The 26599-nt window shown below is 42.7% G+C and overlaps 2 protein-coding genes across 5 annotated transcripts in view; one reads left to right on the forward strand and one right to left on the reverse strand.

Moving 5' to 3' along the window:
- The window catches only part of kmt2d (lysine (K)-specific methyltransferase 2D), a 42450-nt gene extending 39366 nt beyond the window's left edge, over positions 1 to 3084 (forward strand). For all 3 annotated transcript variants that reach the window (XM_014135873.2, XM_014135876.2, XM_014135875.2), the window contains exon 50: positions 69 to 3084. In XM_014135873.2, coding sequence (XP_013991348.2) covers positions 69 to 161 — 93 coding nt within the window. In that variant the 3' untranslated portion in view covers positions 162 to 3084. The remainder of the gene's footprint in view (positions 1 to 68) is intronic.
- Positions 3085 to 3141: 57 nt separating this feature from the next.
- Positions 3142 to 26599, reverse strand: part of acvr1ba (activin A receptor type 1Ba) — a 33846-nt gene continuing 10388 nt past the window's right edge. Inside the window, exons 2-10 of one of the 2 annotated variants that reach the window (XM_014135872.2) lie at positions 11290 to 11529; positions 10859 to 11012; positions 10616 to 10728; positions 10140 to 10370; positions 9743 to 9910; positions 7647 to 7803; positions 7306 to 7430; positions 6906 to 7036; positions 3142 to 6636 (exon numbers count right to left, since the gene is read on the reverse strand). In XM_014135872.2, the coding sequence (XP_013991347.1) occupies positions 6511 to 6636; positions 6906 to 7036; positions 7306 to 7430; positions 7647 to 7803; positions 9743 to 9910; positions 10140 to 10370; positions 10616 to 10728; positions 10859 to 11012; positions 11290 to 11529 (1445 nt within the window). In that variant the 3' untranslated portion in view covers positions 3142 to 6510. Of the gene's footprint in view, positions 6637 to 6905; positions 7037 to 7305; positions 7431 to 7646; positions 7834 to 9742; positions 9911 to 10139; positions 10371 to 10615; positions 10729 to 10858; positions 11013 to 11289; positions 11530 to 26599 lie in introns of both variants that reach the window. The other variant, XM_014135871.2, reaches the window with a different exon arrangement.

The following is a 26599-nucleotide window of genomic DNA, read 5'->3' on the forward strand; positions in this document are numbered from 1 at the left end:
TTTAGAAATGCATGTAATAATGATATGACAGCATAGTGTTGTTGTTGACCCTCTCTCTCTTCTCCTAGCTGACGTACGACTATCAGTTTGACTTTGAGGACGATCAGCACAAGATCCCTTGCCACTGCGGAGCCTGGAATTGCCGAAAGTGGATGAACTAAACGAACGGGGAAGAACAGAGCGAAAAACAGAGGGGGAGAGAGAGAGGGGAGTCCCTTCTTTCTCCTGGGTGCCAGAACAGAACACTCCTGCTGCGCCAAAGCCTATAGAGTCTTTAGAACTACTTACCCAGTTCATAAGCTGTTCGTAAGCTGACGAACGAGGAGGGAAATCTAACCTCCAAATCAATAAGACGAAGACGTTTGCATTCACACCTGTAGCCAAAGGTTTGAAGAGCATTACTGATTCTAAACGCAAACAAACCCACCTCTATTGACATCCAGCCGAATGGTGGGACAATCTCTTTGTGGATGAACTGTGTCCTCTGCCAAAAGCAACTCTTTCCTCTACCTACCTACCGCTCCCCCCTTCAATAACTATGGCTGGAATACAATCCTCTAAACCTACCAAATGTTTCTGATTCTATGTGATATCAATACTCTCTTAGGACAGATCTCACCTAGAGCTTTGAAGAAAGAAGCCATTTTAAGTACTAAGAACAAACTAATGCATTTTTTTTTTAGGGTCTTACCTATCCTATTCTTCTTCTTCTCCCGCACTCCCCCTCTTCCTAACCTAACCCTTAAGGAAAAGACACTCTCCCGTCGTCATTGGCTAGCTAGACAATCCTGAAGACAGTGGCTCTGAGTCTGTATAGAAGAACTGTGTATCGCTGATGGAGACGGAGTAGAAAGATGTCTGATACTATAAAAGTTGACCTCTAGAGGCACCAGACAACGGTTTTATTGGCCTGACTGACTAAAGGAGTTTATAAAAGGTGGGTTAGTTGGACCCCCAGTCTACCTCATTGATCTAGTGGGAGTGACTGCTTACTTTGTGTAAAAATTGTAACTGCTACTGTGGAAAAGGGGGAAGAAAGGGGTCGGTGGGAATGTTTTCATTAGGCTAATAATATAGCCTTCTCGGACAAGCAGGGAAACTTAAACTAGCAGCCGGTTTGCTCTATCTATTCTATGCTGATTCTACAATAATGAGCCAACAATATTATTCCTCATTAATTATGTATACAGACGGAATAAATTATATGATCGTTTTTTTTTAAAGATATCGCATCAATCACAAGCTTAACAGGTATCATGAGACGACTCCTGATCATCCTGGATTTCATGTAGCTACTCTTTTTTGTTGGCCTTCTCTGCATATTTATAATGCATTTAGATATCATGCTTTTTAGTTGAATGAATGCACAGTAACATCTAACCTTACATTGCAGAGGACTGAGCGAGGGATTGGTGCTTCAACACGTAAAGCGAAGCAGGATCACTGCGCTAATTTAATAAGAAGTCTTTGGCAAGACGATCAAGTTCAACTAATGAGTGACGGAAGTGTAATGCACACTTGCTGCTTTATGCCTTCTGGTCACACATTAAGCAGAAAGCTTGTGGGTAATAATGCAAGACAAGACTACTATCCCATTTGTTTCCCACCTTTTAGTCCTTGAACTCCCATCTGCATTTTAATATTTTCTTTTCTCGAATGACGTCAACCATGAATCTAGCATCTTCCTCTCTATATCATGTAGTGGACTGTTGTAAACTTTACTGTAGTGAGTCTTTCTCTGCCTGGCCCTGCCTGTCTAACCACACCACAGCTACGTGTGTTTCTAAAGATCCCTGTGTTGTGGTCTTCTATACTGGAGGCTTGAATCAAGGGCAGGGGAAGACTTGTAAAAAAGGGCATTTTTTTTTAAATGAAATTAATAACAAAGTAGATCTTCAAAGGGGAGCGTTCTGAAGTCTCCATGGCGATGTCACCTGTACTACTTTGTCCCCTCTACCCTGACCTAAAACCTCACGTAAGAAAAATGCAAAAGTGTACAAACTGTATATATATTCTATAGGGGGGCAACAAACTCTTTATCCAACCCCTTTTTAATCAATAAAAATCTAAAATTGTAGAGAAATAAAATTGATGAAAGAAATCAACCACTGGATATCATTTTATCAAAGATTATGCTGTATGTGTATATATATAAATATATGTAAAATGGAGTGTTTTTGCATTTACCTGTTTTTCTATTAGCATTTTTTGCTATAAGCTTTCAAAGACAGTTTGTTAAAATAGGTATGTGAAGATGTCTTCAATGACTTGGATGAGAAGCCAAGAGTGAAAGAGAATGTTGTAGATGCATAATGGAAAGTTGTCAAGATTATTACAACTTTGAGGAATCACAGCATTTGTGTATTTATGTCAAATTGTTCACGTATGTTCATTTACTTTTAATTTATGCTACTAGTCAATTTTACCAAAACCTCTCGCTCTCTCCCTTGATTGGTTACAATTGGATCATTAGTATACGGAAAATCTTTAACTTCTCCCTGGCTAGGATATTAGTTAAACATGGTTGGTGTTTTATCATCCCTATAGAAGTGAATGTGTTGGTATACCTTGTAAAAACAGGCTACTTGGTCTGATGTATGTTATGACTAAATATTCAAAGTTAACCCCGTACTTACCTGAGATTAAATTGCACTCAATAGTACTTCTCTAAGTGGTAGATATTGCTAAAGTATGAGTCAGTGATATTTTTTTCTTGTCATGTTTATTTGAAGGGAAGACCATTAGACATTTTGCCGCTCACTGGATTTTAGCCTAAGTAACTTCTTCCTACCATGTTTGAATATCTAATTTAAGTTCTCCGCATATCTTAAATTAAATAAAGAGCTTGCTAAAAGTTGAACTTTTTTTACCTAACTTTTTAAAATGTTTTTCATCTGTACAGCTGAGCTACTTTTAGGGAATATGAATAATTTTTATTGTATGTGGCATGTTTTGTATGGATATAATTTTGAATTGTACATAGGACGACAGAGGTTTTTTTTCTATACAGCCCCCCCCTCCCCCCATCCATTTGTCTCTGCTTTTATTTCTTTTAAAGAAAAATAAAATGCATTTTAAATATAATTTGGAATCTTATTTTCATTTAAATAAAACATGCTAAAGCCTTACTCAAAGACAGACTAATACAAAACTTGTATTTTAATGTATATCACCTACCATATGTACACATTTTCTAACTAGTCCTGAAAAAGATTAGTTTAACATGGTGTTTGAAATATTGAAGAGGTGTTTACAGTATGAATAGGACATTTGATGGTATAACAAATTCCCATGCTAAAACATGGATAGGAATATTTGACATTTGGTTCTCATGACAACCATCTCTTCCTCAAAGCCCTCATGAAATACCAGGATAGATTGACCCTCAAATACTCCATCTGTCATATCCTTGCCAATGTTACAGTAGCAGCAACATACATTTACTGGGGTATACACGCCCAAAATCCAGAAGAGAGAAAAAAAAAAACATTTTTCCCCTCTGCATTCTATATCTTTTACCTCCGTAAAGACAGAGGTCCCAGTGTTGAGACAGCCCCCTTGTTCTGCATGCCATCAGAACACATCCTTTTTCAGAGAGCCTAGTTCCAGTGTTAATAACAGTTATAGATATCAAAGCCTGTTCTTCTTGCCCTGATCGATCAAAAATACCATATTGTTCTGAAAATAAATACACAATGGTGAGATGAGCTCATAGTTACATCACAATATCAACTAGCCCAGTGTAAAAGGGAAGATCGATGGCTAACAAACCAAGAAAAGCCAATAATAAAACATATTTTTCCTGAGCTCTGTGACAAGCTCTCCTTTGACTTCTGCATCTCCGAGAAACCAGCTGAAAGTACCATTGAAGATGTCACTGAAAAAATGACCACAGTACAGAGAGAAAAAGAGATGCCTATGTTTTGTATACAAATCACAATGTATCCATCAGTAGTGTCTATAGTAAAACAGTTTTCATTACCATCGTTTATGCCTCACATACTGGTCACCCGAGTCCTACTGTTCTCTCTGCTACCGCACGGTAAGCAGTACTGGATCGTCTAGATCCAAAACGCTCCCTACCTACATGTTGGACTGAATTAAAAATAGTCTACAGATCGATCACTCAACATCTTTGACTGGCTTCTTAAATCACATCAAATCTCAAGTGTATTCATCAAAAATATCTAATAAAATAAATAAAACCATTCCAAAAAAACATCCCTGCCACATTTCAAAACATAAAACTGGACCAAATCTCAAAATGTGATACATGTAGGAGTCACATTCAAGCAGGCGTGAGGTATTCAAGTAGCAGAATGCAACCTGTCTGTTTAATGCTTGACAAGTCTTAAATTACTAATGTGAAATGTTGTTCAATCAACTACAAGCTATTCCAAGCTTCTGAAAGCTGTATAGGAATGGCTGTAGTCTACTCTGCTGATGTACACTGAAGAAAAATATAAAAAAACGCAACATGCAACAATTTCTAAGATTTTACTGAGTTAGGACATCAGTCAGTTGAAATAAATTCATTAGGCCCTAATCTATGGATTTCACATGACTGGGAATACAGATATGTATCTGTTGGTCAGATACCTTTTTTAAGGTAGGGGCGTGGATCAGAAAACCAGTCAGTGTGAGGCACACAATTTCCCTCATGCAGCACGACATCTTCACAGAGTTGATCAGGCTGTTGATTGTAGCCTGTGGAATGTTATCCCACTCTTCAATGGCTGTGCGAAATTGCTGGGTATTGGCGGGAACACGCTGTTGTACACGTCGAGCATCCCAAACATGTTCAATGGGTGACATGTCTGGTGAGTATGCAGGCCATGGAAGAACTGGGACATTTTCAACTGTGTACAGATCCTTCGACATGGGGCCGTGCACTACCATGCCGAAACGTGATGGCGGTGGATGAATGGCACGACAATGGGCCACAGGATCTCATCACAGTACGTCTGTGCATTCAAATTGACATCAATAAAATCCAATTGTGTTCGTTGCGCATAGCTTATGCTTGACCATATCCTCGCTATGGATCTGTTCACAATGTTGACATCAGCAAACCGCTCGCCCACATGACGCCATACACGCTGTAAGACATCTGCCCAGTACAGATGAAACCGGGATTCATCTGCGAAAAGCACACTTTCCCAGCGTGAAGTCAGTTACGACGTCGACCTGTAGTGAGGTCAAGACCCTGGTGATGACAAGCACGCAGAGGAGTTTACCAGACAATTTGTGCAGAAAATCAGGTTGTGCAAACCCACAGTTTCATCAGCTGTCTGGGTGGCTAATCTCAGACACTCCCACAGGTGAGTGTAAAGGGTCTGGGCTGGCGTGGTTACACATGGTCTGTGGTTGTGATGCCAGTTGGACCTACTGCCAAATTCTCTAAAACAACATGGGAGGCAGCTTATGGTAGAGAACATACATTCTCTGGCAAATGCTCAGGTGGACATTCCTGCAGTCAGCATGCCAATTGCATGCTCCCTCAAAACTTGAGACATCTGTGGTGTCGTGTTGTGTGACAAAACTGCACATTTTAGTGGCCTTTTATTGTCCCCAGCACAAGGTGAACATGTGTAATGATCATGCCGTTTAATCAGCTTCTTGATATGCCACACCTGTCAGGTGGATGGATTATCTTGGCAAAGGAGAAATGCTCACTAACAGGGATGTAGACAAATTAGTGCACAACATTTGAGAAAAACAAGCTTTTTGTGCGTATGGAACATTTCTGGGATCTTTTATTTCAGCCCATGAAACATGGGATCAACACTTTACATGTTGCATTTATATTTTCGTTCAGTGTATATTGTGACATGTCCATAGAAGTGACTTTCCTGCCTAATATGGTTGATTTCATCCTGTACAGATGATTGGGTGACGACAAGCGCGTCGTCTGCTACTCTCCCACATTCTCCCAAAAGCAACATGTTGCCATGAAAACAAACTCATAGCACATTTTTTTACTTAAAAATGTGGACATGAAACCACATGAATATGAGTTTTCAGGACGTAGCTAGTCTTGTGGCAAGAAAAAAATAAAATAAAAAATATTACAAACTATATTCCTGTCACTGTACAATAGTAATAATTACTGCCTCGGAGCACAAAGTAAAACTGAACAGGGAGGTTGGTGGGGATAATAATGGTAGTATCATGTAGTGTGGTGGCCCATAAGAGTGGGTGGAGGAGAGAAGGTTAGGATAACCAGTGGAAGAAGGCCATAGTGAAGGAGGGAGAAAGAAGAGGGGCACAGGGGAGATTCTCAGTAGTTTTGGCTAATAAGGTGAGGTAGGCCTTGTCACAATTTGGGAGTGGGGCTTTAAACTGGCAGGATTTAGTCTCAGTCCTTTCCGTGTTATTTTCCATGAGCCCTGGTCAAAAAGTAGTGCACTAGATAGGGAATAGGGCGCCATTTGATATACAGCCTATGCCTATCGTTGTGCGTCTCCAGCGAGCCACGTGGCTCTGCCGTCCGTCCGTCCCAATCTTCTCTTACATCTTGATGTCCTCCTCGACACTGAGCTGAGAGAGGGTCTTCTTGATGCGTAGAGCCGTGAGGCGGGCCGCTCCGTTAGAGTACCAGCACTCCCTCATGATCTTACCCATCACACGCAGAGACTGGAGGATGAGAGAGGGGGAGGTTAGAGTCGGTCAACACACAAATCAACCAACCTTATCTTTCCACTAGTCCCACAGGGTGAAAAGGAAATGTCAAATGAATAAAGTACAATAAAAAATATCTTTACACCATATTTACATTTAAAATGCAGTCAATCACTAATAACTTAGAAAACAAATGCAATGTTTCTGTCTAGAAAGTAAACAAATGCAATGTTTCTGTCCAGCAGGTCTGAGGTTTTTTGTGCGTATTTGTTCTCGCTCATTACCTCGTAGCTCTGCCACCAGTTGGGCACGTTAGGCCTCAGCCTCTGGTCACACACCACCTTCCTCATCTCATCTATGGAGGGGTCAGAGGGCACCAGGTCAAAGTAGGGCAGCTGGTAATCCTCGTGGATACCTGGGGGGGGGGGCAGAACAGAGGGAGAGCCTGGTCAGTCACATGCTGACATCTATGAAGACTGCTATTTCATAGTAATGTTAATGTGGTTCTTGACAAGTGAAAGTGTGTTTCAATTAAACTACATTGCAGTCAGACTGCACAGAATCACTCATTTACAAATGCCCAAGTAGCCTAAGTAACTACTCGTGTGGCCAAAATGAGCTGAAGCACTTCCCCCAGGCATTGTGAGATCGGATTATCTGCAAGGTACCCAGTCCGTGTCTTACTTCCAGTGTTGCAGCGGCGCGCTATCTCCCAGTACACCAGCCCCAGGGCATAGATATCAGCGCACTTAAACGAGTCAAAGTGTTTCATGTTGATGGTCTCTTCCAGGACCTCTGGAGCCATATACCTGGGAGTCAGAGAGACAAACAGGTTTCCACTAAAGGAAAGGATGTTTTGTGTACCAGCATATCACTGAGATACGGTATCAAAATCCACCAAATTCAGGAGATGAATTGAACAAAAATATTCCATGATTGAAAAGTGTCCTTCAACTATATATATTTTTTTCAATGTTCTTGTCCTGAATTGAATGAATAGACATGGCAGCTAGTCGGGTCAGTACCTCTTGGTGCCAACACGCTGGTTAGGGGCGATGTCTATAGTATCAGTGATGGACTCATGGCGTACTGCCAACCCCAGGTCAGCGATGGCACACATGCCATTCTTCTTCACCAGAATATTCTTAGACTTCAGATCACGGTGGGCGATGCCAGGCTTACCTAGAGGGGAGGAAACACTGAGTTGGAAGACTGGAATGGAAGGAGCACAGGAGCACACGACAATATTTAAACCAGGTTAACATTTGAACCAGGTCATCAACTGTCTATTCGTTAAACGTTTGTATACTAGCTGTAAAGTCTTTTGTCTGTAATGTTTTTTTAGTTGTGTGTCGGACCCCAGGAAGATTAGCTGTCATCATGGAGTCAGCTAATGGGGATCCTATAAAAATTGTAATTTATAGGCAGAGCAATGAGTGCTAACAAAGGCCGTTGTGAGGGGTGTAACATGTAAAGTGATGGGAGTGATCCTGCTTTGTTGTATAACCCCCCTGGCTAATTAGGAATGTGTTTTAACACATACAGTGCATTTGGAAAGTATACAGACCCCTTAACTTTTTCCGCATTTTGTTACAGCCTTATTCTAAAATGGATTAAATAGGTCCCCCCCCCCATCAATCTACACAATGACAAAGCAAAAACAGATTTTTAGAAATGTTTTCAAAAACTGAAATATCATATTTACATAAAGTTGTCAGACCCTTTACTCAGTACTTTGAAGCACCTTCGGCAGTGATTACAGCCTCTAGTCTTCTTGGGTATGACGCTACAAGCTTGGCACACCTGTATTTGTGGAGTTTGTTCCATTCTTCTTTGCAGATCCTCTCAATCTCTGTCAGGTTGGATGGGAGCGTCGCTGCACAGCTATTTTCAGGTCTCTCCAGAGATGTTCGATCGGGTTCAAGTCCGGGTTCTGGCTGGGCCACTCAAGGACATTCAGAGACTTGTCCCAAAGCCAATCGTGTGTTGTTTTGGCTGTGTGCTTAGGGTCATTGTCCTGTCGGAAGGTTAACCTTCTCCCCAGTCTGAGGTCCTGAGCAGGTTTTCATCAAGGATCTCTGTACTTTGCGCCATTCATCTTTCCCTCGATCCTGACCAGTCTCCCAGTCCCTGCCGCTGAAAAACATCCCCACAGCATGATGCTGCCACCACCATGCTTCCACGTAGGGATGGTAATGGCCAGGTGATGAGCAGTGCCTGGTTTCCTTCTGACATGACGCTTGACATTTAGGCCAAAGAACCTTGTTTCTCATGGTCTGAAAGTACTTTAGGCAAACTCCAAGCGGGTTGTCATGTGCCTTTTACTGAAGAGTGGCTTTTGTCTGGCCACTACCGTTAAGGTCTTATTGGTGGAGTGCTGCAGATGGTTGTCCTTCTGGAAGGTCCTCCCATCGCCACAGAGGAACTCTGGTGCTCTGTCAGAGTGACCATCGGGTTCTTGGTCAACTCCCTGATCAAGGCCGTTCTCATCAGATTGCTCAGTTTGGCCGGACAGCCAGCTCTAGGAAGAGTCTTGGTGGTTCAAAACTTCTTCCATTTAAGAATGATGGAGGCTGCTGTGTTCTTGGGGACCTTCAATACCGCAGGAATGTTTTAGTACCCTTCCCCAGATCTGTGCCTCCACACAATCCTGTCTCGGAGATCTACAGACAACTCCTTCGACCTCATGGCTTGGTTATTGCTCTGACGTGCACTGTCTACTGAGGGACCTTATATAGACTGGTGTGTGCCATTCCAAATCATGTCCAATCAATTGAATTTACCACAGGTGGAATCCAATCCAGTTGTAGAAACATCAAGGATGATCAATGGAAGCAGGATGCACCTGAGCTGAATTTCAAGTCTCATAACAAAGGGTCTAAATACTTATGTAAATAAGGTATTTCAGGTTTCTCTTTAATAAATTAGCAAACATTTCTAAAAACCTGTTTTTGCTTTGTCATTATACGGTATTGTATGTAGATTGAGGGTAAAAAAAAAAAACAACATTTAAGCAATTTTAGAATAAGTCTAATGTAACAAAATGTGGAAATAGAGAAGGGGGTCTGAATACTTTCCGAATGCACGGTATGGTCCTTATTCATCTCGCCGCTGTGCTTACCCTGCGTGCCCAGTATCTCCATATGCAGGTGAGCCAGGCCGCTGGCGGCAGACAGGGCCAGCTTGATCATGCCCTCTATAGTCACAGAATAGTAGTTCAGGTAGTCAAACAGAGAACCGTACTCGTGGTAGTCTGAGACCAGCCACAACTGGGTCCATGTGCCGTTATCTGAGAGAAAGAGAAAGGGAGCACATGAAAGATGCACAGAAAGACGGAGAGAGGATAATTCTACGGTCAATAAAAAAGAAACTGTTGAGTCAACAACGGCACGTTGATAAAATTCACCTACATAACACCAGGGATATCTTCACTTAACATGAATGTCTGTGTTGTAAGTGGTGTGTGTGTACACGGTTCTCTGTGTGGTGCTGTAGTAGAACAGCGACAGAACGCTCACCTTTATTGTCGGCGGCGATGAATCCCAGGATGTTCTCGTGTCGCAGCATGATGGTCTGGTAGATCTCAGCCTCTCTGAACCACGAGCGCTCCTCTCTGGACGAGAAGATCTTCACCGCCACGTCTCCCCCGCGCCACTTCCCCCGCCACACCTCCCCGAAGCGGCCCTTCCCTATGATGTCCTGCAGAACGATGGTCCGGGCCACCGTACGCTGCACGAACAGGGGCAGGCCTGCAGGAGGAAGCAGAAAGGACCACTGATACCATTGGGCTTTCACCTAAACACTAACTTATACTAAACTTGTAAGTGTACACATATGCATCTATTGGTGTTACATACAGACATGGCTAAAGAATATTCTAAACATTGAATGAATCCCCAGTGTAAGCGGACCTCTGTTCGCAGGCGAGAGTAGAGTTCAGGGCGGTTCTGTGTATAGAACTTTACTTCCAGCGGTGTAGGCTCAGTCTACTCACCAGAACCAGACCCAGAGGTGGACATGTCATAGATGAGATCCTGCAGGGTCTTGTCCTTGGCCAGGTAGAGGTGTTCACAGGAGGGGTCCTCCACCTCCAGCCGCTGTCTGTGGCTGTACGAGAGAAGGTCAGCTGTCAGAAACTAAAATTGTATCTTCTCACCCCCCCCAAATACACACAGCCCTGCCGTCCCATCTGTAGGGCGTACTCAGGAGATGGTACTACCTGGGACCAGAAACTCACCTGTAGGTCCTCTGGTGATGCTGGAAGAGGAATAATCCCACCAGCAGCAGCATGCACAGCAGGAAGACTGGCCCTGCGATCACAGCCACCAGCTCCACCGGCCCCCAGGGGCCTCCAGAGCCCACCCAGCCCAGCTCCCCTGGTTTCACCGGGACTGGAACAAGGGAGAAATTCAGAACACGGTGTTAGCAGGGGTATTACCATCTTTCCCAGTCAAATAAAACAAAGGGTGCATCTCAACAGTCCAAGGAGGCTTCCTCCATCTCTCTCTTATGTGCACTGATATGAAAACATTGGAGGGGTAGAAGCAGAATGGTTGCACCAGCCCTGTTCTTTCAAATCAGTGCACATTTTTTAAAAAGACAGGAGACGTGGAAGCTTTTCTGATGCGATGCACAAAACGCAGCCGGTGTGACTTGGGCTTTACTCACGCGAGGGGACCTTGAGGTCGACACGGTTGCAATAGTCAGTGTAGCAGCAGTGAGTGTTGAGCAGTCCCTCGGCACTGAGACAGTAGAAAGGTTGGCCAGGGGGCACAAGGCTGTCTCTGGCGATACAGATCCTTACATGCTGCTCATGCCCCTGGATGAAGGAGGTGGAGGCCATGCAGGCCCCATCAGTCTCACACTCATAACCAGACTTCACACAGTTGGTGCAGTTACACCGCAGGGCTGGGGGAAAAGAGGGAGGCACGAGGTTAGAATGACTACTAGTTAGGCATCAGGACTATCATTCTATGGGCGCTTGAATCAGAGACCGAGATAACAGGCATGGGGTGGAGAGAACTTCCCAGAACAGAATGCGATGAAGAACAGTTATTGATGGCCTATGCTCCTTGATGAGCAATACGGTTTTAGTCCGGACTGTAAGAAAACTTTAGTCACTGCAGTACTCACATTTGTCCAGCAGAGGGCATTCTAAACCAACAATACAAGACTCAAAAGTACATTCCATCTACCGGACTAGCCAGGATAGAGTCCCATTCAGAAGAGACTCAACAATACAGCCAGGGGAGTGTGGTGAGTGCAGACTGGTTTAGCAGCAGACAGAGACCCGGACGGAAACCAGTTTCTTTAAAGCAGAGGAAGCCAAATACTCCATGGAGAGGAGACTGTCCTGTGATGCTGGGACAGACACACCGAAACCCAACAGTCAAATCCTCAATGCAGCATTCTGCTACTCAAAGAAAGCAAGAGAACACATTTTTATTTAACCTTTATTTAACTACGCAAGTCAATTACCAACAAATTCTTATTTAGAATGACGGCCTACCCCGGCCAAACCCTCCCCTAACCTGGACGACACTGGGCCAATTGCGCACCGCCCTATGGGACTCCCAATCACGGCCGGTTGTGATACAGCCCAGGATTGAACCCAGGTCTGTAGTGACACCACTAGCACTGCAATGCAGTGCCTTAGACCGCTGCGCCAGTCGGTCCCCAAAACACTGTCAGGATCATAGCTTTGATTTAAAGCCCGCAGCACAGACAGCTTGATAGGGGCCTGTTTTAACAAGTCTACAATAGCTGGGCCACTCAAAACTAATCACTCTGGCTTTAGAGGAAATTGAAAGCAAGACTAGAACTAAATGGCAACAAATTCAAACAGAGGGGGACAGAGTGAATTCAGGTCTGCTACCACCTAAAAGACACTTCTAAAAGGGCCAAGCTTTGTCAGACCTCAACACCCTCTGGATGAAAAAAATTACTCTAAAGCTTTCTGCTAATCCTCTCCCTATTCTGGAGGTTTTTCCAAGCAGCCCTTGAGCCCTCTCCTTCCGCCCGGTTAGTTTATTTGCTCAAACAGAAACCGTATGTGCAGGAGGAGTAAAAAAATAAAAAAAGCACAAAATAGCTTTTTCAAGTAACAACACCCCCCCCCCCCCAATGGTCATAAATCACACCGATTTAGCAGTGTGGACAAACAAACGTTCAAATAAAAACTAGAGCAAAAGAGATAAAGGAATAGAAAATCTAAACAGGAAGTCAAGCTACTGGGGGTGTATAACTGATAGACAATAGGTGCCTAACAAGTTTTTAAAACTTGTGACAAGGATAGCTTAGCAAAATCAGACAGGAATGCATTCCAGATCATGGGGCTTTTATCGGTAATTCGGAATTGGTTGCTCTTGAATTCCATAACTTGAACATGTTATGGAATTCAAGAGGATAATAAGTCATTTAAAGTACCGTAAACACATTGAGCAACTTAAATTTGATAAATATTCAGGAGTCCTTTTTTACATTTTTTTTTTTTTAAAGAGGTGCTGAACAGTCTGAGGAATGGTCAGATGATATTCTTCTTACAGAGCGTTTCTGCAGGGAGATTGATAGTGGTATGGTATGTGCGGGCCCATATAATGTTACAGTAACTGATGAATGGGACGATCATCATGTAATAGAGAGCGCAGCACTTCTGTTCAGGAGATACCTAATCTTGCCCAGTATCCTCATATTTTTGGTGATCTTAGAGGTTATTGTTTCCATGACAATTCATCATCAAATCAGAACACCAAGAAAGCGTACAGGCATGATCTACAGATATATCATCAATATCGACCCCTATATAATCTGGATTCTATTTTCTTTGGACCAAATAATAACAGTCAGTGACAATGTTCATTTTAAACCACTGAGAAATTACATATGTTGATGAACTGAGGTAAATTAAATCTTTGTGAGAGTAAAACACATATACTAAACAAAAATATAAAAAACTAGTTAAGTGTTTGTCCTGTTTCATGAGCTGAAATAAAAAAGATCCCAGAAATGTTCCATACGCGCCAAAAACGTTATTTCTCTAAAATGTTGTGCCCAAATTTGATTATATCCCTGTTAGTGAGCATTTCTCCTTTGACAAGATATGCCATACCTGTCAGGTGGATGGATTATCAAGAAGCTGAATAAAACAGCATGATATATGTGCACCTTGTGCTGGGGACAATAGAAGGACACTAAAATGTGCAGTGTTTTCACAACACAATGCCACAGATGTCTCAAGTTTTGAAGGAGAGCGCAATTGGCATGCTGACTGCAGGAATGTCCACCAGAGCGGTTGCCAGATAATTGAATGTTCATTTCTCTAACATAAGCCGCCTCCGTCATTTTAGAACATTTGGCAGTACGTCCAACCGGCCTCACAACCGCAGACCACGTGTAACCACTCCAGCCCAGGACCTCCACAACTGACTTCTTCACCTGCGTGAGCATCTGAGATCAGCCACCCGGACAGCTGATGAAACTGGAGTATTTGTCTGTAATAATGCCCTTGTGGGGAAAAACTCATTCTGATTGGCTGGGCCTGGCTCCCCAGTGGGTGGGCCTATGCCCTCTCAGGCCCAGCCAATCAGAATGAGTTTTTCCCCCACAAGGGCTGGATTTCAGACAAATACTCCTCAGTTTCAAATTTTTTATTAAAACTATTATGATCAACAGTATCGAATGCTTAAGAAAAAAAAAGACCTAATCTATGATCTTCGCAATCATTTGCCGTATGTATTTCACCAATTAAGTAACAGCCATGTAGGTAGGGTGAGATTTCTGAAACCATACTGAAGTTCATATAACTGACTTTCCTTGTTAAGGTATTAGATTCATCTGTTATATGCTTTTAACATTTTTTAGATGACCAGCAAAATTGAGATTGGCCTGGAATTTGTGAAGTTTGCTGGATCATCAACAATGAGCACTAGTCTCTCAGTCTCACTGGTAAGCCAAGACAGACTGTTAGCACAAGCTTTAACCTTCCTCTGTAGGTTCATCTCTGGAGTTTCAACAGCAATGGGTCTCTTGCAAAAATATCCATCCTCAAATCAGAATTACAACAGTTTGAAACACCATTTTCTTCCTGAGCTACTCCTGCTGCTGTAGTTTCACCACTCTCCTTAGGATCCAAAAATTGTCGGGTTAGTAACTCTTTCCCACACACTCAGTCTTACTCAACCCACTTCCCTTAAGTTCACCCCCCCCACACACACACACCTATTGCGCCATCAATGTGTGACTGACATGCAAGTGGCCATACCACCCAACAAGTCCTGGGAGTCATTCCCACAGTTCAACTGCTGTGTGTAATGTGTGCCTGCCTGCGTGTACAGTGCATTCTGGGAAGTATTCAGACCCCTTGACTTTTTCCCTTATTGTAAAATGGATGAAATATATTTTCCCCTCAATGACAAAGCAAAAAATTAGAAAATGTATAAAAATTAAACAAATGCCTTATTTCAAATCAAATTTTGTCACATGCGCTGAACACAACAGGTGTAGACCTTACAGTGAAATGCTTACTTACAAACCCTTAACCTGTTAGGGCTAGGGGGCAGTATTGACACGGCCAGATAAAAAAACGTACCTGATTTAATCTGGTTACTACTCCTGCCCAGTAACTAGAATATGCATATAATTATTGGCTTTGGATAGAAAACACCCTAAAGTTTCTAAAACTGTTTGAATGGTGTCTGTGAGTATAACACAACTCAAATGGCAGGCCAAAACCTGAGAAGATTCCATGCAGGAAGTGGCCTGTCTGACAAATTGTGTTTCATCTTGGCTCTTTTTAATTGAAGACTGAGGATCTTTGCAATAACGTGACACTTCCTACGGCTCCCATAGGCTCTCAGAGCCCGGGAAAAAGCTGAACGATATCGAGGCAGCCTCTGGCTGAAACACATTATCGCTTTTGGCAAGTGGCCGATCAGAGTACTATGGGCTTAGGCGCGTGCCCGAGTCGACCGAATGCTTTATTTTCTTTCGTCTGTTTACCTAAATGCAGATTCCCGGTCGGAATATTATCGCTTTTTTATGAGAAAAATGGCATAAAAATTGATTTTAAACAGCGGTTGACATGCTTCGAAGTACAGTAATGGAATATTTAGAATTTTTTTGTCACGAATTGCGCCATGCTCGTCACCCTTATTTACCCTTTCGGATAGTGTCTTGAACGCACGAACAAAACGCCGCTGTTTGGATATAACTATGGATTATATTGAACCAAACCAACATTTGTTATTGAAGTAGAAGTCCTGGGAGTGCATTCTGACGAAGACAGCAAAGGTAATAACATTTTTCTTATAGTAAATCTGACTTTGATGAGTGCTAAACTTGCTGGGTGTCTAAATAGTTAGCCCTGTGATGCCGGGCTATCTACTGAGAATATTGCAAAATGTGCTTTCACCGAAAAGCTATTTTAAAATCGGACATATCGAGTGCATAGAGGAGTTCTGTATCTATAATTCTTAAAATAATTGTTATGCTTTTTGTGAACGTTTATCGTGAGTAATTTAGTAAATTCACCGGCAGTGTTCGGTGGTAATGCTAGTCACATGCTAATGTAAAAAGCTGTTTTTTGATATAAATATGAACTTGATTGAACAAAACATGCATGTATTGTATAACATAATGTCCTAGGGTTGTCATCTGATGAAGATCAAAGGTTAGTGCTACATTTAGCTGTGGTTTGGGTTTGTGTGACTTTATATGCTAGCTTGAAAAATGGGTGTCTGATTATTTCTGGCTGGGTACTCTGCTGACATAATCTAATGTTTTGTTTTCGTTGTAAAGCCTTTTTGAAATCGGACAGTGTGGTTAGATTAACAAGAGTCTTATTTTTAAAATGGTGTAAAATAGTCATATGTTTGAAAAATTGAAGTTTTTGCATTTTTGAGGAATTTGAATAACGCGCCACTGGATTACACTGGCTGTTGAGTAGGTGGGATGCAAGCGTCCCACCTAGCCCATAGAGGTTAAACAATGCAGTTAAGAAAATACCTAAAAAAAAAAACATAAAAAAAAAGAGAAGAATAACTAATAATTAAAGAGCAACAGTAAATAACAATAGCGGGGCTATATACAAGGGGTACCGGTACAAAGTCAATGTGCGGGGGCACCAGTGTCAAGGTAATATGTACATTATTAAAGTGACTATACATAGATAATAAACAGAGTAGCAGCAGCAGCGTAGAAGAGGGAGGGGGACAATACAAATAGTCTGGGTAGCCATTTGATTAGCTCTTCAGGAGTCTAATGGCTTGGGGGTAGAAGCTGTTTAGAAGCCTCCTGGACCTAGACTTGACGCTCCGGTACCGCTTGCCGTGCGGTAGCAGAGAGAACAGTCTGACTAAAGTGGCTGGAGTCTGACAATTTTTAGGGCCTTCCTCTGACACCGCCTGGTATAGAGGTCCTGGACGGCAGGAAGCTTGGCCCCGGTGATGTACTGGGCCATACACTCTACCCACTGTAGTGCCTTGCGGTCAGAGGCCGAGCAGTTGCCACACCGGGCAGTGATGCAACCCGTCAGGATGCTCTCGATAATGCAACTGTAGAACCTTTTGAGGATCTGAGGACCCATGCCAAATCTTTTCAGTCTCCTGAGGGGGAATAGGTTTTGTCGTGCCCTCTTCACAACTGTCTTGGTGTGATAAGACCATGTTAGTTTGGTTATGTGGACACCAAGGACCTTGAAGCTCTCAACCTGCTCCACTGCAGCCCCGTCAATGAGAATGGGGGCGTGCTCAGTCCTTTTCCTGTAGTCCACAATCATCTTTGTCTTATCCTTCCCTGTGGCTCAGTTGGTAGAGCATGGTGTTTGCAACGCCAGGGTTGCGGGTTCGATTCCCACGGGGGGCCAGTATGGAGAAGGGGGGGGAAAAAATGTATGCATTCACTACTGTAAGTCGCTCTGGATAAGAGCATCTAATAAATGACTAAAATGTAAATGTTAGTGTCTTGATCACGTTGAGGGAGAGGTTGTCCTTGCACCACACGGTGAGATCTCTGACCTCCTCCCTATAGGCTGTCTCATCGTTGTCGGTGATCAGGCCTACCACTGTCATCGGCAAACTTAATGGTGTTGGAGTTGTGCCTGGCCACGCAGTCATGAGTGAACAGGGACTACAGGAGGGGCCCCCCGTGTTGAGGATCAGTGTGGCAGATGGGTTGTCACCTACCCTTACCACCTGGGGGCAGCCCTTCAGGAAGTCCAGGATCTAGTTGCAGAGGAAGGTGTTTAGTCCCAGGGTCCTTATCTTAGTGATGAGCTTTGTGGGCACTATGGTGTTGAAAGCTGAGCTATAGTCAATGAATAGCATTCTCACATAGGTGTTCCTTTTGTCCAGGTGTGAAAGGGCAGTGTGGAGTGTAATAGTGATTGCATCATCTGTGGAGCTGTTGGGGCAGTATGCAAATTGAAATGGGTCTAGGGTTTCTGAGATAATGGTGTTGATGTGAGCCATGACTAGCCTTTCAAAGTACTTCATGGCTACAGACGTGAGTGCTACAGGTCAGTAGTCATTTAGGCAGGTTACCTTAGTGTTCTTGGGCACAGGGACTATGGTGGTCTGCTTGAAACATGTTGGTATTACAGACTCAGACAGTGAGAGGTTGAAAATGTCAGTGAAGACACTTGCCAGTTGGTCAGCGCATGCTCAGAGTACATGTCCTGGTAATCCGTCTGGCCCTGCGGCCTTGTGAAAATTGACCTGTTTAAAAGGTCTTACTCACGTCGGCTGCGGAGAGCATGATCACACGGTCATCTGGAACAGCTGATGCCCTCATGCATGTTCAATGTAACTTGCCTCGACGCGAGCATAGAAGTTATTTAGCTTTTCTGGTTGGCTTGTGTCACCGGGCAGCTCTCGGCTGTGTTTCCCTTTGCAGTCTAATGGTTTGCAAGCCCTGCCACATCCGACATAGTGCGAGTCGATCTTAGTCCTGTATTGACGCTTTTCCTGTTTTGATGGTTCGTGGGAGGGCATAGCATGATTTCTTATAAGCTTCCGGGTTAGAGTCCAGCTCCTTGAAAGCAGCAGATCTACCCTTTAGCTCAGTGTGAATGTTGCATGTAATCCATGGCTTCTGGTTGGGGTATGTACGTACAGTCATTGAGGGCGACGTCCTCGATTCTCTTTTTGATGAAGCCAGTGACTGATGTTGTGTACTCAATGCCATCGGAAGAATCCCGGAACATATTCCAGTCCGTGCTAACAAAACAGTCTTGTAGTTTAGCATCTGCTTCATCTGACCACTTTTTCATAAACCGAGTCACTGGTGCTTCCTGCTTAAATTTTTGCTTGTAAGCAGGAGGAAATAATTATGGTCAGATTTGCCAAATGAAGGGCAAGGGAGAGCTTTGTATGCATCTCTGTGTGTGGAGTAAAGGTGGTCTAGAGTTTTATTTGCCCCTCTGGTTGCACATTTAACATGCTGATAGAAATTAGGTAAAACGGATTTAAAAGTTGCCCTGCGTTGAAGTCCCAGGCCACTAGGAGCGCCATCTCTAGATGAGTGTTTTCCTGTTTGCTTATGGCGGTATACAGCTCATCGAGTCCGGTTTTCGTGCCAGCATCAGTCTGTGGTGGTATGTAGACAGCTACAAAAAAATAAAATAAAAAAAAGAGATGAACTCTGTAGATAGTGTGGTCTACAGCTTATGAGATACTCTACATCATGCGAGCAAAACATTGAGACTTCCTTAGATATCATGTACCAGCTGTTTACTAATATACATAGCCTCTGGTAAGACACGGGGCGACGGCCTGTCGTTCTATCCAGCCGATAGCGTATAACCCACCAGCTAGCTGTATGTTATCCTGTTTGGGATAGGGGGCAGTATTTTCACGGCCGGATAAAAAAACGTACCCGATGTAAACTGGTTACTACTCTTGCCCAGAAACGAGAATATGCATACTATGTAGTAGATTTGGATAGAAAACACTGAAGTTTCTAAAACTGTTTGAATGGTGTCTGTGAGTATAACAGAACTCATATGGCAGGCAAAACCCTGAGAAGATTCCAAGCAGAAGTGCTCTGTCTGACAATTTGTGGTCCTTCTGTTGCCTCTCTATCGAAATTACAGTATCTGTGCTGTTACGTGACACTTTCTAAGTCTTCGATTGGTTCTCTAAAGCCGCCAGAAAGTGGATTGGGATGTCTGCTGTCTCTGGGCAAAGTATAGGAGCTCTGTTTGTCAGTGGACTGTATGGGGACAGTGCGCGTTCGAGACCTCTCCATTTTTTTTCTTTCACTCTTTGAATGAATACAACGTTGCCCGGTTGGAATATTATCGCTATTTTACAAGAAAAATAGCATTAAAAAAATGTATTTTAAACAGCGTTTGACATGCTTCGAAGTACGGTAATGGAATATTTTGACATCGTTTTGTCACGAAATGCGCTTGCGCGTTACACTTTGGATAGTGACCTGAATGCACAAACAAAATGGAGGTATTTGGATATAACTATGGATTATTTGGAACCAAAACAACATTTGTTGTTGAAGTAGAAGTCCTGGCAGTGCATTCTGACGAACAACAAAGGTAATCCAATTTTTCTAATAGTAATTCTGAGTTTAGGCTGCCCCGACGTTGGCGGGTCTGAATAGCTAGCCTTGATGGCCGAGCTATGTACTCAGAATATTGCAAAATGTGCTTTCGCCGAAAAGCTATTTTAAAATCGGACATAGCGATTGCATAAAGGAGTTCTGTATCTATAATTCTTAATTATTTTACGTATTTTGTCAACGTTTATCATGAGTAATTTAGTAAATTCACCGGAAGTTTTCGGTGGGTATGCTAGTTCTGAACATCACATGCTAATGTAAAAAGCTGGTTTTTGATATAAATATGAACTTGATTGAACAAAACATGCATGTATTGTATAACATGTCCTAGGAGTGTCATCTGATGAAGATCAAAAGGTTAATGCTGCATTTAGCTGTGGTTTGGGTTTTTGTGACATATGCTTGCTTTGAAAATGGCTGTGTGACTATTTTTGCCTGGGTACTTCTCCTGACAATCTTATGTTTTGCTTTCGCTGTAAAGCCTTTTTGAAATTGGACAATGTGGTTAGATTAACGAGAGTCTTACCTTTAAAATGGTGTAAAATAGTTGGTTGTTTGAGAAAATTGAATTGTGGTATTTTAGTTGGTTTTGTACTTCGTGCCATGCGATGCCATTGGCTGATGGCTAGGGGTTCCGCTGGCGGAACGTCTAGATGCAAGAGGTTATTAATGTCGTCGTTTAGTCACGACTCGGTGAAACATAAGATAGTTAATGTCCCGTTGGTAGGATATACGTGCTTTCAGTTCGTCCATTTAATTTTCCAGCGATTGAACGTTGGCTAACAGTACAGATGGCAAAGGCAGATTAGCCACCTGATCCTAACAAGGAACCTCAATCTCTTTCAGCTAAATCTTTCTCCAGCGAACGAGGGCCTGTTTGAAGAATATCCTTCCCGTCCGACTCATTAAAGAAAAATTCTTCCTCCAATTCGAGGTGAGTAATGACTGTTCTGATGTCCAGAAGCTCTTTTCAGTCATAAGAGACGGTAGCAGCAACATTATGTACAAAATAAGTTAAACAATGAAAAAAAAAAAAAAAAAAGGAAATAGCACAGTTGGTTAAGACCAAATAAAATGGCAGCCTTTCTCTCTGGCAGCATCTTCCATCATGTTGCAAAAGTATTCAGACCCTTTGCTATGAGACTAAATTGAGCGCAGCTGCATCGTGTTTCTGTTGATCAACCTTGAGATGTTTCTACATGATTGGAAGCCGCCTGGCCAAACTGAACAATCAGGGAGAAGGGCCATGGTCAAGGAGGTGACCAAGAACCTGATGGTCACTGACAGAGCTCCAGAGTTCCTTGGAGATGGGAGAACTTTCCAGAAGGACAATCATCTCTGCAGCACTCCAATCAAGCCTATGGTAGAGTGGCCAGATGGAAGCCATTCCTCAGTAAAAAAGGCATGACAGCCCGCTTGAAATTGGCCAGAAAGGCTAATTTTGAGAGGATCTGCAGAGCAGAATGGCAGAAACTCCCCAAATACATGTGCCAAGCTTGTAGCGTCATAACCAAGAAGACTCATGGTTGTAATCACTTCCAAAGTTGCTTCAACAATGTACTGAATACTTGAAATGTGATTTCTGTTTTTAAAAACCTGTTTTGCTTTGTCATTATGGGGTATTGTATGTAGAGTGAAGGGGGGGAAGGAATTCATCCATTTTAGAATAAGGCTGTAACGTAACCAAAAAAAGTAGTCAAGGGGTCTGAATACTTTCCGAATGCACTGTGTGTGTGTGTGTGTGTGTGTTGTTGAAACAGCGTTTTGAGGAAAGCGGAAGTGGAATGAGTCGATGTCTTGCCATTTCATGTCAGCAGCAGCGTGTGCAGTTTCTTGTCATTCAGTCAGTCATTCTCGTCAGCAACAGCATGTGGACTGCTCTTGGAGCCAGGGACAGACGGGGAAGTGCCAGTAACTCCTAGTGGAGCATGTCCAAGTTCACTGCAGTTCACACGCAATCACAGACACGGAATTTCCTGCAGATTACACAGATGAAGCAACAGGCTTTGATAGAGAGAAAAAACAACCCAGTGCCACATCCTATACTGAAACCTAATGGAACATATTTAAACTATTTAGCTAAACTGAGGCAGGGCGAAGGACCCGGAACAAGACTACTGCCAAGTTTTTAAATCAAATCTTGTACATTCCACCTCAAGCAGACACCACGACGGCCCTCAAGGAACTCACTGGACTCTATGTAAACTGGAAACCATCTATCCTGAGGCTGCATTTATTGTAGCTGGGGATTTTAACAAAGTAAATTTGAGAACAAGGCTACCTAAATTCTATCAGCATTCTATCGGCGTTGTGGTCGGCAAATCCGACCACAACGCCATCTTGCTCCTACCGTCTTATAGGCAGAAACTCAAACAGGATGTACCAGTGACAAGAACCGTTCAACGCTGGTCTGACAAATCGGAATCCATGCTTCAAGATCGTTTTGATCACGCGGACTGGGATATGTTCCGGTCAGCCTCAGAACACCATCGATCTGTACGCTGACTGAGTGAGTTTATAAGGAAGTGCATTGGCGATGCTGTACCCACTGACTATTAAAACCTACCCTACCCAGAAACCGTGGTTAATAGCCCAATGTGATGACTGTCCCATACACACAGTTTACAGAAGTTTAAAACATCAGGGAAAATATCCACTCAAAAGAGGGGACCAGCCTTTAACTAAGGGAGGGAGAAAATATGGGTTGCTATGCTACAGACTCCCTAGCCTTATGACTGGCCAACAGGAATGAGAAGAGATACTATCTTCAACAGATGGTATTTTTATCTAAAAAAAACTCCCTAGTCCTTGCCGATGACAACCATACCCATAACATGATGAAACCACCACCATTCTGGAAAATATGAAAAGTCGTACTCAGTGATACATTGTGTTTGGGTCAAATCCAACACATTGAATATCCCTTTGAGCATGGTGAATACAATGTCTGCTCATTATTACCTTTGAGGCATTGGAAAACCTCCCTGGTCTTTGTGATTGAATGGGTGTTTGAAATTCACTGCTCGACTTGGGGACATTACAGAATTATGTGTGGGGTACAGAGATGAGGTAGTCATAAAAAAAAAAAAATATGTTGAACAATATTATTGCACAGAGTGAGTATATGGAACTTCTTATTTGACTTAAAGAAAAATGTTTACTCGTAAACGTATTTAGGCTTGCCATAAAAAGGGGTTGAAAACATATTGACTTTTCATTTATTTGTAAAAATACAATTCCACTTTGACATTACGGGGTATTGTGTGTAGGCAGCGGCAGAATTTCAATTTAATCCATTTTAAATTCAGCTGTAACACAACAAAATTTGGGAAAAGTCAAGGTGTGAATGCTTTCTGAAGGCCCTGTATTTGTCCAGTCTCAGGATATCAGCCAGGTGAACCCAGATGATCATAATGGCATGCGTCACCAAGTCATTGTACATCTGAAGCAGCGAATAGCTAAACTCACCTTGTTTGCATATTGTTGAGCTAGCCACGCGTTACCAAGTTAAAATGATAGATAATGTATATATGATCTAGGGGGAACAGCACATTTTTTTCTTACAGGAAATTGCTTAGTGAAAATCCAACCATTTGTATTCTATGACAATAAGCCGAAAAATGTTTTGGCCAATTAAACATTCAAAGAATGAAAACAATGGGGTGTGGGGAGCGTTGGAATTCTACCTCGTTTATTTGCTGAGAATTACTTTAGAATGCAGAGACTAAATCAGAAGGTCAATGGCATGGAGGTGGAGGATTGTGCAATTTATCTTATAGAACGTGAGCCATTAGCTACAATATGACAATTATAATGTTAAAAGATAACATAATCCAATTTGTAGCATATTACATGCCAAATGTACAATGTTATGTATGCATCTTTACATCCTTCAGTGGGAAAAGGACACAGTTTAATTCAGTCAACACAAATGGTGCCTTTAATCAAAGTTTAGGTTGATTGAGGTTCATAGCTAGCGTCACATTCAAATATTGGTGTGCAAATTTCACACATATCAAAACAGCAACATTGCTAACCAAACATTAAAGGATACTGTGCACTTGCATTAAAGGATACTGTGCACTTGCATTAAAGGATACTGTGCACTTGCATTAAAGGATAAGTACAACCAAAAATCTATTTCTTGTATTTTTCCCCCAGACCTCAAGTAGTCTTGGTTTAAGCATTGTTGTGGACTTAGAACATTCAATTTTGTTTAAAAAAATATATAATTGTGCTTTTGAGTAAATAAATAAAATTGAAACCCAGGAAAAACAAAAATGGAGAAAACGGAATTTGAAGTAAAACTAAACAGAATCATGTTTTAAAAAAACCTTAAACATTTTCTATGGCCCTACATATAGACAGAATACCACAACCCATCACAGTGTGCCTAATATACGAACAAGATTTATAAATGTGTCAGAAAAGAAACAGAGCAGAGAACTCAGAGCACAACATTTTTGCTCATGATTTAATTTCCTTTCAAAAGTTTTCAAACAGAGCTGACTCTTTTCAGAGAGCAGGCTTCCCAGGGGAGGGACAGTCAGCTACACTGTGGGGGTTGAGCTGGTTGGTGTGAACTCTGCACATAATTGGTGTCCTTACACTGGTCCTTTGTGCTGAGATTACAGGGAAACGAGGGGGGATTGGACTGGCTCTGTGCTAAACAAAGAGCAGGGAAGCATGGAGAGGAGGAGGTGGAGGAATGATCCACTCACCAGACCTTGTGCTCTGGGGATAGAATAGATCAAATACTTTGATGAAGGCATTTGACAAAACATGTTGGTTACATATTTTTTTTTATTTTTTATAAATGTATGCAAACTTTCAGTGTCCTATGAGGAATTGCTGAAAATCTCATCTTCTGTGGGCAGAGACAGGGGAAGAGCACAGATAGGAAGGGATGAGAAAGTAAAGGGGGTGGGGAAGGGGGGTTATGTAGCCCCCCCAGCTGTGAGGGGTCTGCAGCTAGCTAGAGTAACCAGCTGTGACATTCAATCATTAAAACCCAGTCTAGACTGAATACAGGTTGGATGGAGCCGTTTAACAGCAAAGTGTTAAGACCCTATCATTCCAAACGGCAGGAAAGGGCAGACATAGGCTACATCCCAAATGGCCCCATATTCCCTATAAAGTGCACCCCTTTTGATCGGTTCACTACTTTTGGCCAGTGCCCAAAAGGGCTCTGGTAAAAACGGTTGCACTTCATAGGGAACAGGGTGTCATTTGGGACAAACACAGTGAAGGGAGGGATGAATAAAACTTTGTTGCCATAACCAGTGCTTGCTTCATTTGCACTGAGCTCAGGACAGACCTGGGTTCAAAATATTCCAAATTATTCCAAATACTTAAGCTGGGCTTGGTTGAGCTTGCCTAGTGCAATGGACCAATAGAATAGTCAAAAAACTGCAAACCCCACCCATTTGGCACTCCAGGCAAGCGGAAGCAAACGCTAAAAGTATTTGAAAAATGTCAAAGTGTTAGAACCCAGGTCTGGTTCAGGAAAGAGCTTTGTGGGAGACAGACTCCAAAACCACAGAAATGGGTTTAACACAAACATTGTTGCAGTGACTGTGTGTTGTGTGTCAGACGCCGACACTCACAGTGCTTGTGTTCATGTGCATATGGTGAATCAGTCAGTTCCAACAGTAAACCTCAAGAATGAGTATGATGTCAGTGGAAAATGTTTAGCCTAAGCCTGTTTGGCATGGGACTGTTACACACCAGCAAAGAATTCTGGGGGCTAAACAGCACAGCAGAGCAGACAGACTGTGTGTGAGCACCATTACCCAAACTGCACTAGCTGAAATTAGATACAGTTAGCTACCAGACAGAGGGCTGATCAAGACAAGCAGACGCCACCAGACAGAAAAAAAACGTACACACACACTTCAGCCTTTATCAATACTGGGAGGAAGGAGGAAAGTCATTACATTGGTCTCCATCACAGGGTCAGATTACATCCAATTCCAAACAGCATAGCCCACTAGTACCTGCCTAACCCTCTGTACGTCTGTCTACGTGAGTATAAGTGCAGCCATACTATTCAAGGTGTTCTCTGAAATGTGTACTGATTGGAGACTAACGGCAGTGCAGTGGAAGGTGGGTATCATGTTCAGCTCCTCCATAGGAGTCCACTGCACTGTGACACACAGACACTGCAATAAACACATAACATAAGGCTAATGACCACCGAATCATATTTCTGAATTTGTACTTAAGTGATCATGTCCACAGGTCAGTGAGAGGCCAGACAGTCTGTGGCTGCGATTAGGCCTCTCAGCCTCCAGGGCTCTCTGTGCTGGAGGACATTTAGAGGGGCCCGGTCGTTATGGTCGTTAAGCTACACTCACCCCTAGTGGATCCAGGCTAGAACCTTCACCACACACACACACACACACACACA

Source organism: Salmo salar, chromosome ssa13 (assembly GCF_905237065.1).
Source record: "Salmo salar chromosome ssa13, Ssal_v3.1, whole genome shotgun sequence".
NCBI lineage: Eukaryota > Metazoa > Chordata > Actinopteri > Salmoniformes > Salmonidae > Salmo > Salmo salar.